Raw genomic sequence first — 18832 nt, 5'->3', positions numbered from 1 at the left:
TCAATTAATCTTGAGCACGCCCATGGAGTGGTCGGAGCTACCAGTTAAAATTATGCTAATTACTCTCTCGTTCATAAAAATAAACTATAGTTGAAATCCATTTATTTATTGCTTGTTTTTCCTGTTTGACTTTGATATCGCATTCTGTATCGAACCATTATTTCCCTCTTTTTATTTCCCTCTGTCCTAGCGTCTCTTCAGCTGAATTCAAAATGGATTCTTTTATATCTTATCATATTTCTTCTGTATTATTTTCTTGTGTTAGATTTTCCTTTAAGGTTGTCTCATATTGTTTTCTTAGTTCCTGTACTCTTATCCTCTCCAGGTTCCATCTTGTTTTGTTTTGTCTTGTTCTCTCGGTTTTAATTACTTTTATTTTTATTACTCTTATTACTAGAAAGTGGTCTGTGTCTGCGTGTGCTACTCTATATTATCGGATGTCATGTGTCATTATTGTTTTCTATTGTTTGGATATTAGTAAGTGACCTATCTGTTTACCATCTGTTGTGCAAGGTATAAGCCATGTTACTTTATGTTCTCTTTTGTGCATGAAGTATGTGTGCTTATAATGCAACTGTTTTCTACAAGGAAGCATCATTTTCCTCCGTTATCATTTCCCTCATCATGAATAGTTTATTTCACTGCATGATACATTTTTATTTTGATGTTCTTTGCCTACTTTTGCATTGAAGTCACCAACGAAGTACTATGTCATTTCTGGATAGTCTTTTATATAATTCTTCCAGTTATTCATATAATTCAATATAATTATTTTCTGGTACATTTTCTGTGGTTTATGATTGTCATTTAATTCAATATAATAATTTTCTGGTACATTTTCTGTGGTTTATGATTGTCATATTGGCTTGTTTCTTTTCTATTTTTATATATCACATGCGTCTATTTAAAGCTTTGAATTCTATAACTTAGTTCCTTGTCTTATTGCTGACCATATATGCTATACCATTTTCGCTTGTTTGTTTTCTTCCGAGTAGTATATTGTGTAATTTTTCTTTTTAATATTTTCTTCCCCCTTACTTTTAACATCTTGTAGTGCTAGTATGTTGATTCTGCATTTTTGCATTTTTCATTTCATTTTTCCTTGTCTCAATAATGTTTGAACGTTTCAGGTTCCTAGTTTTACTCAATGTTTTTTTTTGTTTTTTTTTTCCACCTCTTTTTCTTCTGTTTGATTCATTGTTATCTTTCACTGCTAGTTTCGTCACCATGTTTCCATCATCGTTTTCTTCAGTTTTCTTTACAGTCTCTTTAAATCCTCTAGACCCATTTTAAATATTCATTTGCCAGACTATTTTAGTGATACTCTTTTCTATGTTCCACTTTTACATATATTATAATCTCAGTTTTTTGTCTTTGCACCAGTATTTTTTGTGGTCTTGGTTATTTTTGCTATGTTTTCTGATTCATTTTCGTCACCTCCTGGTGATCTTTAGTATATGTTCTTCCACTAGGATTTCCCTGCGGTATTTTAGTATTCACAAATTCTCTTTGTGTTTGCTTTCTTCTACATCCTACGCCTTCTACAGTATGTGTTTTATTATCTATGTTTAGCTTATTATAATTTAGCGATGCTTTCTGACCCTTTTCTCTTGCTTCCTTTTAGTGGTGTTTATGTCTTCTTCTCTGGTATTGTATTTGCCTGGAGTAATCTTCACTTAGGTAAATGTCTGTTCCTTTCAGTTTTTTCAATTGCTTTATTATTTCTGTTCTTTTGGTACTGCTTTTATGTTCCAGTAGTATAGGTTTCATGCTATTATCTTTTTGAATACCAACGCGTTTTAATATTGTTCTGAAGCTATTTTTTTGTGGCATTTTAAAGTAATTACTATTTAAATGGGAATAAGCCACAATTAAAGGTTAAAGTACGTTTATTGACGTTTCAATTTCCACTTCGGAAATCGTTCTCAAAATACAAACATTAGTAAATTAAACAAATTTTTATTAAACAAATACCATTGTAAATATTGGTTATCATTATTGAAAGAGGAAGTTATTAAAAAGAAAATACCAGTATTAGTAAGTCAGTAACATATAAAGCATACATCATTTATGTTTTTTAAATAACAAACAAAATCAGAATTTGGTGTTTATTGAAGGTAAACTAAATGCACGACCAAAACTTACCATGTCGTGATAGTATTATGAGGTTTTTTTTCCTGGTTTTTCCCTCATAATTTACTATGGAATCACTAACAGAAGAATTTTACTGTCATCATGGCACGTATTTGTCTTTTTAAAGACCAATTACATGCTATGATCTTTTCTGATGGATATTCTCAAGTCAAAGTTGATTTCATGTAATCGTATGAACTATCTTATAAGTAAAGTCGTCCCAGGAGCGCAACTCAATAATATTGGCAATATCATCTTAAAGTCGTCTACTTTAAAATGTATAATGTATGTCTGAATTGTCAATATAAATGAGGCAGATAAAATTAAATTATTAGAAGAATTTTTCACTAAGTAACAAAAAAACAAAAATTTGTTTAATTTGCTAATGTTTGTATTTTGAGAACGATTTCCGAAGTGGAAAATGAAACGTCAATAAACGTACTTTAACCTTTAATTGTGGCTTATTCCCATTTAAGTAGTAATTACAACGCGTTTTACATCTGTTATGTAGGTATTTTCCTATTTTAAACTATTTTTCATATCGTGTTCTTGTTCACATTATTTTTCTGTTACACCATATACTTACTATAATATATTCCTTTCTTATTTCTTGTTTCATGTAAAACTTATTGACGTCGCTGGTTTAATAGATAGAATGATAACGAAAAAGATGCAATATTTTATTGTGAATATAGCAATTAATTAATCACAAAAATACCTGGCGTAACTCATTAATGTTGTCTGTACAAAGAAAAGCACTTACGAATGCGTTCTGGTCAAACTGGAGATGTTTACATCGCGATGTCTCTTCTAGATCTGTGTTCCCTTGGTATGGGCACCAACTCTCTGACCACTTTCCTTAGGTAATCCATGGGTTAGTGGAACAAGTGCATCTCCATAAAACAACGCTATTACATTGCACTTTAAATAAATGGAAATTTGATATTTTGTAGCGCTTTCTGTGCATTCGAGACAATTAACAACAAGTGGATTTCTTTGAACTTAAAAACAGATTGCCATGTGTTAGCCAGTTTGAAAATAAGAATATACTGAATAGAATCAAAAGAATATACTTAATAAACTTTTAAAGTAAATAAGTAATTAGAATGAATAATTAAATAACATCGTATTAAAATGCAGTAATAAAAATATTAAATTTTGCTATTTATTTTTTGTTCTATTCTAAGTTCGATCTGATTTCGGTAAAATAGTCATTAAACTATATCGATATCGAAACAGTACTGGAGCAAGAACGTTATTGTTTGCCAAGTAAAGGTCGCGGCATATTATCATGCACGTATAGTTTCCGGTAGGTAGCGTTTCCAGTACAGCAATCGGATCGCGCGTTCAAATTTTCATGCATAGAACGTTTCAGTTTGGTGCGGTGAAGATGTATTCTTGGTTTTCCAAATATTGTCTTTTTTATTTGCATCATAATAGCATTTATCATTGTAGTTATATAAAATTTCTTCACCGCGTACGAGTTCAATTAATTTTTCGAAATCCATTTTAAGTTGTACTACCAAACTGTAAATATCAAACCAAAGAGTATCTTTAAAAAGAAGAGGTATCACGTCCGTACAAAAGTCCTAATTGTATATTACTTCCGTGTTTAATTGTCACAAAGCAATGAAAACACATGCATAAATGACAAAATAGCCTCGAAAATTAAATTTTTAAATACTCTGTATCAAATACCTAAATGCATGAGGGGAGAACGACGGACTACTAATTCATATTATCCGTACCAACAGGTTTCGGCTCGTTCCGTAGCGGTCAGCATCCGTAAAATATTGTTTTCGAATATACTGAACGGAAACGTAAGGTGTCTGATACTATACGTTCCTGACAGTGTGAATTGTTCACATTTAAAACCATTTAAATTATATTTTTCGGAAACTAAACGGTACGGGCTGGAAACGCAACATGCATGATAATATTCCACGACTTTAAGACTAATTTACTGGAGCGACAGCGTATCAAAAGAAAAGCGATAGTCTGATTAGACCCTTAAAGAGAAAATTTGTAGAGGAATTTTACCATATTTATGTGTTTTTATTACCAACGTGAAATACAAAGAGCCCTATGCTAATAATATATTGATTAAACCTTCCAAAACATATTTATTATTCGGGATGAAACTACGCTGAAACTAGTCAGCTAGTTTAAATCGATATGTTATAAATGTGCGATAACCAAATTATGGATCAGTAGAGAGAATCTGATACGCGAATACGTAGGTATTATAATAAATAATAGGTAAACGTTGTTTTGTTATATTATAACACATCTGGTTAATTTTATTACAATCGATCTACGAATTATTTTATTTACATTTATATATCTATCTCGATTGCAAAGATTTGCAAGTTGAGAGATTAGATATCAAAATCAATGAAATTAATCAATTTAATTCAAAATATGCCTCATGTTTCTTGTTTATTTCTGATCAATTCGTTTTCTTTAATCTATTCCTTTCTTTGTTTAGTTTATCTTTAAGTAAGGAGAAGTGAGATGCTATTGGTTGGAAACAAATTTGTCTTTGAATTACAATATGGCATAGATATAATAACTTAAAATTTAGTCAATCAATATGTTGCAATTAGTAAGAGTGTTCTTGGCTATAAGTATCCACTACTAATGCCAAAAAGAACTTAAAATTTAGTACAAAATAACCCTTATAATATAAAACACTCCTCTCTTCTTTTCTTTTCTTTTTGTAGACATGACTCTGTCTGTTTTTTAAACTCTTCTATTTTTTACCCAATTCTTGATGTTCTCCACCTTGAATCTACGTCGTATATTTGTACTTCTAGTTCTGTCCCATAGTGTCTTGCCATCAAATTTTCTATTATTTATTTCATCCATTATCAGATTGAACAATAGAGGACTCAGGGAATCTCCCTGTCTTATCCCATTGCCAGCTTCAATAGGGTCGGTTAGTTCCTCTTCTTTTACTTTTATTGTGTTGTGTTGGTAGATATTTTCGATCGTTTTGATTATTCCTAGAGATATCTCTCTTCCGTACAATAAGTGGATAACGTCCTTTAATTTAACCTGGTCAAATGCCTTCTTAAGGTTCACGAAACAGATATGTCGGTTTGTTATATTCTAATGATTTCTCTTGAACTTGCCTCATTATAAATATAGCGTCGGTGCATGATCTTCCCGACCTAAAACCTTGTTGTTCTTCTGCTAGTGTTTTAATTTCATTCAGTTTATTTGTTATCACTTTGGTTGTTAATTTTAGTGTTGTGTTTGATAAATTAATTTCTCTGTAATTTTCCGGGTTTGATTTGTCTCCCTTTTTGAAAAGAGGTATTAGGATGCTTGATCTCCATTCTTGAGGAATTCTCTTTTTGTTCTACTATTTTTTGGATTAGTTTTAATAGTTGTTTGTCAGATCTGGTCCTCTGTACTTTAGAAGTGCGTTCGGTATTATGTCCTCTCCTGGTGATCCTGGTTCTTTTTTTTAATTCCTTAATGCTTCCTTTACCTGTTCCTCCTCAATATTTATTTCTTCATTTGTCGTCACTTTTGGTGTTGGTGGTTCATTATCGTCACCTTTAACAAATAGGGATTGAAAGTAGTCTACCCATGTTTCTACCCATCTCTTTTATTTGTCCCCTGATCATTCTCCATATTTCTTTGGGTGTTCCGTAGTCATGTTCCATATATTTTTGGAAGCTCTGTCAGTGTTTCCTTTTTATTTTGCTCTTTTTGGAATTATGTTAGTGCTACACGTGGGTCTAGTGCTTATTGTAATGTAATGTCTAATAAAGATGGGGATGTAATAGCTCACAATGGTGATGAAATAGTCCATCTATTTGCTAGTTATTTTCCAGGTACATATAATGATAGTGAGTATAATTTACCTAATTTTGAATTGGACTATAGTGTGGATTTCCAGATTCTGAAATTTAGTCTGAGTGATGTTTTCGAGGGGATTATGAGTTTAAAAACTACATATTTTTCAGGGCCTGATGGTATGCCTGCAACACTTAATAAGAACTGTATTTTTTCCTTTTGTAAACCTTTACAGCAAATTTTTAATTTATCATTGTCATCATCTGTATTTCCACAATATTGGAAAAATAGTTTTCTTACACCTATCTATAAATCTGGCAATCATGAGTGTGTTAACAATTATAGATGTATGAAACTTCTTGATAAGATGATATCGATAAATCTCACCTGGGCTTGCAGAAACATTATTATTGATGAACAACATGGATTTCCTAACGGGAAGTCAACAGCAACAAATCTTGTCAATACTTGTTGGGTGCATTTGAGAATAAAATTCAGGTCGACAGCATTTACATTGATTTCTTAAAGACCATTGACCAGGTCAATCATAACTTTTTGGTCCACAAATTTCACGCATCTGGCTTTGGTGACCCCATTGTTAATTGAATTAACAGCTTTCTGATGGGACGTACACAGCAAGTTTGTATTAAAAATTATATTTCACAAGAATTCCATTGTTGTTCTGGTGTCCCACAAGGGTCTCATTTTGGTCCCTTGTTTTTTTAACTTGTTCATTAACGATATTGGTAAGACTATCAAAAACTCACACTTTTTGCTTTTTGCTGATGATCTTAAGTTATTTTGTTGTATACATGATAAATCGGATAGAGATCTCTTGCAAGATGATGTAAATAATATATGTTTATGGTCAAAACAAAATTGTTTAAGCTTAAATCCAACTAAATGTTTTTGTATTTCATTTGGTCGTATAAATAATCTAATAACTAACAGATATGTTTTAATGATGTACTTTTGGATTCAGTTACTGAGATTAGATATTTGGGTGTATTATTGGATTGTGCATTGACATTTAGAAGCCATTTTTTTAAAAATTAATGAAACAGGATTTCGTAATCTTGGTTTTATTTATCGTAACAGTCATGATCTCTTACCTATTGTATTCAAATTATTGTATTGCTCTCTGGTACGCTCAGGTCTTAATACTGCTCTCTTGTTTAATTCCCATTTCATCAAGTCTACATTGATGGATTGGAGAGCGTTCAGCGGAAGTATCTAAGATCTTTAGCTTTTAAAGCACATATTGATGTAAGAAATACTGAAAATTATTTCATAGATTATTCTGTAATAATGTCTCAATTTAACATTGCTACATTGAAATACCGCAGGTTGAGAGCTGATATGTTATTTTTGTTTAAAATTCTAAACAACATTATTAATTGTCCCCCGTTATTAGCCAATGTATACTTAAACACAATACATAGAACTCGACACACTGTACTTTTTTATTTCTTTTCATAGAACAGATTATGCTTGTCATTTTCCCTTGTCGAGAATGCTCAGCTCTTGCAATGACCTCCTATTGGATCCATTCTGTCCAAACATTAATATTTTCAAAAGGCAACTTAAGAATCTAATTATTAATCTAGATATGTGATATTTTTTAACTTTTGTGATTTGATATACTGTTTTAATATACAAATTTTTACTGTTTTATTGTTTCTTTGTTATTGTTTTGATGTTTATTGTACATGATCTTTACTTTTTACTATTCGTTGTATTTTATTGTAAATGGTTCTACCGTTGAAATAAATAAATAAATATACAAAGAAAATAATATTTGTATAATAAACTAAGAAACGTTATTCCTGAAGATTTGCCAACATTGCTACTGCTACTGCAACTATTTTGAGAACAAGAAACTAATATTATGCTATAACAATATACTTATAGTATTTTTCATATAAAAATGCGTGCACGTCATTCAATATTTACGACATCAGAACCCCACAGCGTTGCCAAAACATCAGAATAGTTAGTAAGTGAGGAATTTTTAAAATGTCAACTATTTGTCAAACCATTATATAACAGTAAATACACTTATTTTTAAGATTACTGCAGCACACTAAAATACATAAGAAAACATTTTAATACAAAATTATATATTCTAAATTTTAAACTTACCTCTTTTAGAGTATTAATAGTAAAAATGTCCCACCATTATTTCTTGTTCAAAATAATCTATTTTATATAAAACCTTATCAGCTTTCTACAGACTATTTAGTTGTTTTGGCATAGCACAATCACAATACACAACAATAATTAGTTTTTGAAGCTATTAATATAAATTTAATATGTAGTTATAAATAGAATTTATTAATATATAATATATTATGATCAAATTGTGTAAGAAAGCAAAACATAAATAAAATTCTTACTCTAAAAAAGCTTCAACAATTTAAACAATTTTGCCACACGCTGAACTGTCAAAAAATTTGAAGTATTCTCGTATCAGTTGCGTACAATTGTCTAATATATTTAATTAAAATTATTATTTTGTGGAATATTAGACTTAAAGAGTTATTTCATAAAATTTATATTATTAATAATAACAAAAGTTTTTGGTTATTTAATCAATATAATTCTAAAATTCTCAATATAATGATGATTACATTTTTCTGATTATTATACCATGTTGACGCCTATGAAAGATCGAGCAGATCCGTATGGGTTTCATATTATTAGCTGTGTTAGGAAAATTTGAACTCTAAGGTTAACGTTCTGGAAATTTTAAATATAAGTGACGTCACTTTATATAAATTGTGACGTGCACGCATTTTTATATGAAAAATACTATAATATTAGAGTTACTATAAAAGTATTTAAACTAAAAAATATTCTAAAAACAATAAACGTAAACAATTATACACGATCATACCAATATGGCCGATGTGAGGTCGTTTTTAGTCACGTGATGCCCTCTCCATAGATTCTAACTAGATCGGATAAAAGACTAAATAATTGAAGAATTTCTAAATGAGAGTCTTTTTGTAATATCTCATACTACACATTTTAACTGTCAAAACCATCTATACGAGTACTATTGTATCGAGTAAAAAACTAACTTAATTGACCTATTTATCACCAAACAATCACACAGCCACCAAAAAACCTGAAAATTTGTTGTTCTTGGCGAGATAAGTGGATACGTAAAAAATTAATTAATTGTAATAAGCATACATAGATGTCTATCTTTTTTTGTCACTCAGTATTCTTTTATTTATAAATAAATAGGAAGTTTTTTTACTTATATGGGTAAATATTTTGTATTTAGCACTAATTAAACCACAAAAAATACAAACTAACCAATAACAATCGAAGGCGAATTAGTAAATAATCAAGAATTATCTGTAGTTGTGACGTTATCGCGAGTTTGTAATAAATGAAGTATACGATATTGTCTTTAATATAGAAGATAAGCAGGGTTGTTTTGAAGGCAAATTATATAGCGGCTTTAATTTATTATTTTTAATGAGTCTTAAAGTTCAGATGTTGTGCAGTAAATAATGTGTTATCACCTTTTAGGGTACTATTGATAATTATACGTGAAAATTATTAAAAATATATAGTAACTGTAATTTAAGACACATTAGTGGTCAGCCCTGTTAATAGCGTTTTAACGAATATACGTACTCGAAACATTTGAAACGTTACTTTAGTCTTCTGAAATTGATTTCTTGTGGCATATTTAATTTACACTTCTAATCTTTTGTGGTTAGTTTGTACGTAGGAAAGATTTTCATTATACAAATGGGTAAGTTTGGATTAAATTTTTTTTTAATACACGGTAATTGTAGGCGGCAAAAAAATGCTACAAAATTCTTCTTCTTTTTTTTTTCGTCGTCGTCTTCTTCTTCTCCTCCTTCTTCTTCTTTTTCTTAGAGTGTGTCTCCCTACGAAGGTTGTCAATCGTAATGGCTATTTTTATTTTTGAACTTGCTGCTCTAAACTAATCAATTGATCTGCATTGATACCAATCACGTAGATTTTGAACCAAGAATTCTGCCTTTGGCTAACAGATCTTCTTTACTATAAATCTGAAAATTTGAAAATGTAAACAAATACAGGCTAGAAACACGCGTTTGTTTAGGGCCCGACTAGTAACTTAAAGATACAATATAAGACAGACAAACTTTGACAGATATAGATTATAGTACACTAACTTTTTTAAATGTTAACTGATTTACAAGATTGACAGCTATTAATCACACTTATTAACCATCAAAATAGAAAATGATATATCACAAGCAATAGAAATACGTAGAGGAGTACGACAGGGATGCATTTTGTCACCGCTGCTATTTAATGTTTATAGTGAAAGCATCTGCCAGGAAACCCTTTTGCAAGCAAAAGGAATCGTAATCAATGGAGAGGTTGTAAATAATATTTGATACGCAGACGACACTGTACTAGTTGCAAGAGCAGTAGAAGAATTACAACGATTACTTACAAATATAAATATTTTGGCAACAAAATTATGGCATAAGTATCAATATCAAAAAAACCAAGTATATGGTCTTCAGTAAGAACATGACACAACCAGCATATATTAGTATAAACGGCATTCAAATTGAAAAAGATCAAGTTACAAATACTTGGGGACTTCAATAAACGAAACTGTTTTTCTATTTTTCCATGGTTACAGCAGATATAGCTTCATAGAATAAATTTTTAATGTTAGAAGATTTAAATGTTGTGTTACTGACAGCAACGGTACGGTGGCACTGTTCTATTTCTATTTTTCATGCCTTAATCCATCGAAAGCTTTTTCATAGTCAACAAAGTACATGTGTAGGATAATATTTACATCACGACATCGTTGAATCAGTATGTTGATCGCAAATATCCATTCAATTTCGGAACCCGAACTGCGTCTCACTAATCTCCTCCTTTACCTTTTCATAAATTCACTTATGTATTAGTTCTCTTCTTTCGTTCTATTTCTTTGTAAAGTTTCTTAAACGATCGTACTTTTGGCATTCTTTCCATATGGCCTCTCTTTCCATATGGATTCCTGGGATCATATGAGTAATAGTCTTGTGTTAGTAATTTCGTTGTAGATCATGAGAAAAAATGGAACAGTTGTTAAGAGAACAGCTGAATAAATAATGTGTTCCATAACGATAAGTGCAGTCTGCTACAGTTTAAAATCCTGACTGAAAACCTTAAGAGAATGGTTCCAAAAATCAGAAGCATGCAAACATAATGCATGCAATACAAAACAGAGAAACATATGGTCACCACCCTTCGGTAGAAGACAGTAGATAAAGAAGAACAGTTATAAATAAAGATATAATCGCCATATTGATTTCCAACATACGACGAGAACATGGAACCTAAAGAAGAAGAAGAACTGGAATTCAGCCTGGTTTCGTTAAGTAATTTTCTATGCGATTAGGACGGTAGGCATAAACAACAGCATTATTAAGTAAAGGATTGGCCTGTAAGAATATCATAGAAGCCTGGAGTAAAAGGAGTGAAATATCCACCGCTTGATGATCCTCAAAAAGTAATACTACCATCGTTACATTTTAAAGAGAAATACTCAAAATTAAGTAAAGCCAAAATCAAGGAAGAGATTTTTTGAGGTCCTCAGATTCATAAGTTATTTAGATACTCTGATTTTAAAGAAACTTTGAAGACTCATACAAATTTATAGGAGGTAACATGCCTCTTTCATCAAACATAAAAATTGTAATTTATTTTTTTCATTGCCATTTGGATTTTTTTTCCGTAACTCTAGGAAAAGTCTCTGATGAAGACGGTAATAGTTTAATTTTTTATGTTTATATGTGAAAACATTTTTCATGTGCTTAAAAAAGAAAATTCACATCATCATAATTTTTGGCTCAAAAATCCTCTGTGGATTCTGGCCTGTTCTAAGATTAGTCGCCATTTTGTTCGGTTTCTGGCAATGTGTTGCTATCTTCTGATCTCTAGTATCTCTAAGTCGGTCTTAACTCCATCTAACCACCTAATTCTCGGACGGCCTCTGCTTCTTCTTCCTATAGGTGTTCCTGTCGTCAACTTTTTACCAATCATGTTGTCAGGCTTTCGTATTATGTGCCCGGCCAACCTAAGTCGCTGTGTTTTAATGAACTTTACGACATCTGGTTCATTAAAGAGTTGGTATAATTCGAAATTAAATCTTTTGCGCCACTGCCCTTGATCGTTTATAGCTACAAATATTTTGCGGAGTATGTCACGCTCGAATATTCCCAGAAGCCATTAGTCCTTTTGTCTTTTGTCATTTACCCATTTGTCTTTTAATTTCTTCGATTATTTTATTGGTGGTAGTTACCAGCGAGCCAAGGTATGTGAAGCTGTTAATAAGTTCAAAGATATGACTTCCAAATGTTATTTCTCGTTCCTCATTTTCTATAGGATCCTTAGTAACCAACATGTACTTAATTTTGTTTTCGTTGATGACGAGACCGACCTGTTTCGCTGCAGTTTTTAATTCTAAAAAATATTGCTCAACATCTCGCTTACTATGCCCTATTATGTCATCAGCGTATGTTAAGATTTGTATCGATCTATTGTAAATATTACCGCCGTCTCTAATTCGTGTGTCTAGGACTGCCTTTTCTAAGGCAATGTTGAATAGGAGGCAAGCCATCCCCTTGTCTGATTCCATCCCTTATCTCAAAGGATCGCGAATTTTCTCACTTGGAATGTTTCCTCGAGAATCTGTTTTATTGAATGAATCTGGTCAATTATTGATTTTTATGAAGTAGATCCGGCCTGATATGTTCCAACTATGTAAACTTTTAGCCTTTCGTAGAGAATATTTGCTAGTATTTTGTAAGCAGTTGTTACAGGGTTATACCTCTGTAGTTGTCACACTGGTGCTGATAGCCTTTTTTATGTAACAGTCATATCACGCCTTGAGACCATTCACAGGTCATGGTCTTATTTCGCCAGATAAAAAGTAAACGTTTATGCAGTGCTTGTAGTAGGCTGTCGCCTTCATTCTTGTTCCTATCCATTTGTCTCCTATACACTCTCGTAACGGTTTCTATGCGCAGATTCTTCTTCTTATGGTGCCTATCCGTTACGGATGTTGGACACTAACATGGCTATTCTGACTTTGTTGACTGCTGCCTGAAAAGTCCGGTAGTCGTTCAGTTAAACCATTTTCGCAGGTTATGCAGCCAGGATATTCTTTCCCATGCACTTTACCTTGAAGTATGGTCCGAAGTAGGTCATATCTTTGTTTATTGCGCATTATATGGCCCAGGTATTCTAGTTTGCGACGTTTTATGGTTACGACTAGTTCGCGCTCTTTACCCATTCTATGAAGTACTTCTTCGTTGGTCACTCTGTCTATCCAGGAAATGCTCAACATGCGTCTATAGCACCACATCTAAAATGCTTTGAATCTCTTTAGTGATGCTTCAGTTGAGGTCTATGACTCCACGCCATATAAAAGAACGAAGAATACGTAGCCTTTTAGTAAACGAACTTTTATTTCTAATTTTATATCGTGGCTGTTAAAGATTTTTTTCATTTTGACGAAAGCTGATCTTTCCTTCTCGATCCTTATCTTAATTTCCGTTGATTGGTTTCACTGTACATTTAAGTTTGCACCCAGATAACAAAAGTTGGTGATTTGTGTTATAGGTTGTTGGTTAAATAGTCATTGACCAGGTGGTATCCTATTTCTGCTTAGAACCATGTATTTGGTTTTTTTGATGTTAAAATCAAACCCAAACCTGCTACTTACTTCTGCCACCCTGAAGACAAGTGTCTGCAGACCTTCAAGACTGTCTGCAAAAATAACAGTATCATCAGCGTATCTTAAGTTGTTCAATCGTTCTCCGTTTATAAGTATTCCCTAGTCTATGTCCGTTAGCGCTAGGTTCATAATGTGCTCTGAATATGCATTGAACAATAATGGGGACAATATACAGCCCTGTCGCACAACTCTTTTGATCTTTATTATCATCATCATCACGTAGCGCTACAACCCTGGGTGGGTCTTGGCTGATTGTACAACTTTTTTCCAATTTGTTCGGTCTTCCATCAACCTAGGGTCAAATGGAATGTTCATTTCCGGAGATCTGCTTGGATGTTATCTCTCCATCGCATTCTGGGACGTCCGAGTGGTCTTTTGCCTGTGGGAATCTCCTCTCATACCAGTTTTACAAGTCTCTCGTTATGCAGTCTGTGCACGTGGCCTGCCCATCTTAGTTGCTGTGATTTAATTTCTTGGACAATATCGGCGTCATTGTAGAGTGCTTTTAATTCGATATTGGTTCTGATCTTATACTGGTTTGTGGTGATGTCATGGTGAGGTCCGAAAATGTTTCTAAGTATTTTTCGTTCAAAGCGTTTGAGCTTTTCTTCGTTTGCTTTGGTCATGGTCCATGTTTCGCATCCGTATGTTATTACAGGTCTGACGATGGATTTATAGATTTTTATCTTTGAACTTCTTGTAAGATTTTTTGATTTTATGAGCTTATCCAGTGCGAATAGACAGCGGTTTGCAGATTGGATTCTGTCTTTTATTTCTTCAGTAACATCGTTGTCTCACGGTATGTGATTACGGCCCCCAGATACTTAAAACGTTGTACTCTTTCGAAATTGAAGGTGTTGACCGTCACATTTTGTCCTATTCTGTCTCTTCGTGTCGTTCTATTTATACACATATATTTCGTCTTCTCTTCATTAATCTTCAGCCCTGCTTCACTTGTTGCTCCTTCCACCTTGTTGAAGATGTCTTTCGTGGATAGGATCGAGTCTCCAACGAGATCTATGTCATCTGCATATGCGAGTAATAGCTTGGGACCTTGAACCGATAGCAATTCTGTTTTTATTTCGGCCGACCTCATGGCTTTCTTTTATACAAGGTTAAACAGTAGTGGAGATAACGCATCACCCTGTTTGAGTCCACTGTTGATTTCAAAGCTGCCAGACAGTTTATTATTTACACGTATTTTAGATATTCCACCCTCCATACAGACTTTGGTCATCCGAATGAGTTTCTTTGGTATTGAGAACTCCGCCATGGCATTCCATACTTGGCTTCTTTTTACGCTATCATATGCCTGTCGAAAATCTATGAAAAGATTGTGCATGGTCTGTTATACTCCCATCCCTTTTCTAGAAGTTGTCTCAGCGTGAATAGTTGATCTGTTTGCCCTAAAACCGGCTTGATATTCGCCTAGGACATTTTCAGCATAAGGGATTAGTCTACTAAAAATGATGTTTGAGAGGGTTTTATATGTTTAGGAGTAAAATTCCTCTATAATTCGCGCATTTTGTTTTGTCCCCTTTTTTGTGGATGGGCACTACTATGTTTTCCTTCCATCGTGCTGGTATCCTTTCTTCTAATCATATATGCGTTATTAGCTGGTGGATTTGGCGATGTAGTGCGTCTCCCCCATATTTCAGAAGTTCTGCTGGTATCTCGTCCATACCCGGCGCTTTGTGATTTTTTAGCTTATTTAAGGCCTTTTGGGTTTCCTCAAAGGAGGAATTTTTGACGGGCATGTCCGCTGTGATATAGATCTCTTCTTTGTGCTGTTCTTCCTGTATGATGTTTAGAAGGTCCCTAAAATACTCTTTCCATTTTTCAGTTACTTCTTTACCGTCGATTATCATACGGCCTTGATTGTCTCTCAGTGTATGGATGGAATTGGTTCTATATCCTCTTTTCTCAGAGGAAATTGTTTTATAGAATTCTCTGGAGCCTGGTTTGGGCCGGTCTCTCTCCATAGCTTCATATTTTTGTTGTTCATAGTTTCTTTATGTCGTCTGTTAACTGATCCCCAACTCTAACATGCGCAGATTATCAACATTAATTCTGTCTTGTTTCATATGTTTATCCTTCTTTAGGTTTGATATTCTATAATTTTTTTACGTACATTAAATTGTGTCAAATATAAGATATTCAAGAATGGTTACTTTCTCTTCTTCTTCAGGGAAAGAATCTTTTACTCGGTTATATCACTATCACTAAATTTCTTATTTTCCAAACATAAACTTTAAAGTATGCTGTGAAGAAGACTGTATTTTAAGAATAATATAAATTTGTAGTCGTGTATTTAATTTCGCCAAATGTATAACTTAGTGTAAAAACCCTAATTTTAAGGGTATGCGATACATCACTCGCATCCAAGCACGCTATGCTTTTGTTTCTTCCGAGAATAATAGAAAGTAACAAAGGTTTTCATGTATTGTATCCACGCAATTTTACTTTTGTATAATTATTGTTTCTATAAAAATTATAAGCAGATTGCGGTGTATATCATTTATACTTTCGATATCCCTTTAATAAAAAAATCGATGCAAATATGTGAGTAAATATTGACGGAATGATTTGATGGAAAGCTTTTTGCAAACATCAAATATGTGATTGGGACAGGCTTTTATACATTACACAGACATCATCTGTAATTATCTATTGTTTTATCTATACATAATTTATCAGGTGTATGCAAAACGTGTCCAGTATTTTTAGTATTATCTCTATTGGTATATTTTTACAGGCAAGCAATATGAAAAGGGAAATGGGTATTTATATATTATTGATATTTTTTTCTTTATTCTGTAATTTACATCCAAATTAATAATTTATCTCCAAATAAAAAAAACGTATTTAAAACAGGCCTTGTAATACGCCTTCTTTCTTTCGGATAGTCATTCCCAAACTGTGTTAGGCTTTCACGGCCATCGTCTAACTTGTTAAACTGTTTGTTCGGGCTGTTAGGCCGTTGTCTTCTGAGATTAGTTCTCGACGTTTCGCCAACACTAGGGGTTGGCATCTTCTGGAGATGTTACTGCTTCGCTTGTACAAACTCCCTTTCCTACCCGCTATTTTACTGGCACTCGCCAGCAACGAACTCCCTGATGAATACATTGATTTACAGGAGGCAACTAGTCTTTACTACCGCCATCGCCACTAACACTAAATGCTCACTTCGAGCTTGCCCTAGACAGGGGAGGATCGGTTTTCTGTGGTTTCCAGATCCCATTGCACAATGATACCTGTCTATTTGCCGAGATCTGTTACAACAGGATCTCCTACTTTACGACCTGGCCTAATGGAAATGTATAGCCATGTCTCCTCATTTGCGTAATTTTTAAAAAACTGATAGTCAACCAATTTCACTTCATACGGAAATGGCTTACTTCTTGCTTCCTTAGTAGCAGAAGGATAATCGCTTGGAAGATGAATCTCACGATGCTTCAATTTAGTCTCGACAGCGCTGTGGACCGATTCTCACTGCATTTGAGTGTGACCCGATTCTAAAAACTTTTGGGTTATAACTACTTGATATTTTACAGAAAAGGCAGATAATGCTTTAGACATAATGTTATTTCGATTTTGGTATGTGCAGCCATCTGAAAATATTACTATAGTTAACCTGTTTGCGAGACAGTGTTGTGACAAGTAATCTCAAAAGAAGTTAACAAATGTGCTTGCTGTCAAGTCACTGGCAGTTTCGTCAAACCAATAGCATGTTGCATGATGAGTGACCAAATTGTAGACCGTATAGTAGAGGGCACTTGCAGTCAGATAAGGACACACTTTGACAGCTTCAAGATCCATTACAAGAAGATTAAATTCACCAGATTGTGCTTTTCCCTTGTCATGTTCTTTCTCCGCTCTTGCTCTTGATTTACGTTGAATATGATCTTTATATTTTTCGTCTGAAATATTTCCTTCTGACACTGACACAGATGTCACACATATCCTTTTTTTAAGGTATAAATAGAGAGATTTGAATCTTTCAATATCATGTCAAAAGTATGTCTGCTTGCACTCTATTCGTTATTATTTGAGCACCATCTTTTATAGGAATTATAGAGTTCTGTTTTATTTCAGTAGTAGGGCTTGATGAATAGTTTTCTCCAATTTTTTCTATTATAATGTGAGGGAAGTGTGCCGTTCCTCTTGGCACAACTCGTTTTCGATTGATATTGGTGACTTCATTACATGAAAGTGTTTTATGAACTGACTTCTTGGCCCAAGATTGTACAGTAAAAAAACCTAGGGAAAATGTATTTAAAAAGGATGTCTTGCAAACTTGCAAATTACCCTCAGCTGTAGGAAAAAAATACCGAAAAGTACCTTCCCGTCTTGTCTTACACCCTACAGTTTTTCTAGTAGTAGTTTGTTGGGTGACTTATCCATTTATATAAATCTTCCTTTGTTTCCAATTTAAGTTTGTCCAAAAATTATTAAATATATCTTGTCACATCTCCACGGTCAATTTTTCACAATTCCTGACTTTACTTTTTGTACATTTTTTAGACTTGCATGCTTCACCCAGTTTTGCTAGCGCCTCGAGGAGTATTGTGTAACATTTTTCCCTCTTTCGGGTTTGTATAACCTAAGTTATCTTTTACAAGCATTCTTAACCGTTTGTTACGATTTTTTCTCAGTGTCAGGATGTTTGTGTTTTATTTTGTTGTTTTTGGGACTTTGGTTTGTTAATGTAATGGAAAACAGATATAATCATAAAATATTAAATAAAAACTGTCCTGTACCATAATACTCTCTCTGTATCAGATATTATGTTATACATTTATATATAAAAATGTGTAAGTGTATACTATATTTTTGAACAGAGAGAATATATTTTTTGGCATAGAATAAGTTTTTATTTCTTATTTTATGACTATATTTGCTTTCCATTAAAAGCATACTTTTTGAATTTTGGCGCCTAAAATTCAGAGCATATTTTTTAATTTGCCGCCTAAAAATTCAGAACCTAAGTTTTGAATTTGCCGCCAAATGAAATTAGTTTTGGCCCGTCCGTATTTGGCGCTAGAAACTCTCTCCCAAAACTTTCTATGGGAGTTACCTTACTAGGGGGTTATATACTCTGGAAAACCTTTGTTACGAATGGCCCTCGTATAACTA

General features: G+C 33.1%; 1 protein-coding gene across 4 annotated transcripts in view; it reads left to right on the top strand.

The window, feature by feature from the left end:
* LOC140447289 (long-chain-fatty-acid--CoA ligase 6) overlaps positions 1–18832 on the top strand; it is a 148358-nt gene that overhangs the window by 39441 nt on the left and 90085 nt on the right. The window contains exon 1 of one of the 4 annotated variants that reach the window (XM_072539868.1): positions 9586–9712. The exons of the other annotated variants lie outside the window; for them this stretch is intronic. Coding sequence (XP_072395969.1) covers positions 9709–9712 — 4 coding nt within the window. The 5' untranslated portion in view covers positions 9586–9708. Of the gene's footprint in view, positions 1–9585; positions 9713–18832 lie in introns of those variants that run through there. 4 annotated transcript variants of the gene reach the window in all.

Source organism: Diabrotica undecimpunctata, chromosome 8, assembly GCF_040954645.1.
Source record: "Diabrotica undecimpunctata isolate CICGRU chromosome 8, icDiaUnde3, whole genome shotgun sequence".
NCBI classification, from domain to species: Eukaryota; Metazoa; Arthropoda; class Insecta; order Coleoptera; family Chrysomelidae; genus Diabrotica; species Diabrotica undecimpunctata.
The sequence above is the reverse complement of the archived record's forward strand: the minus strand, read 5'-3'. Positions and strand labels throughout refer to the sequence as shown.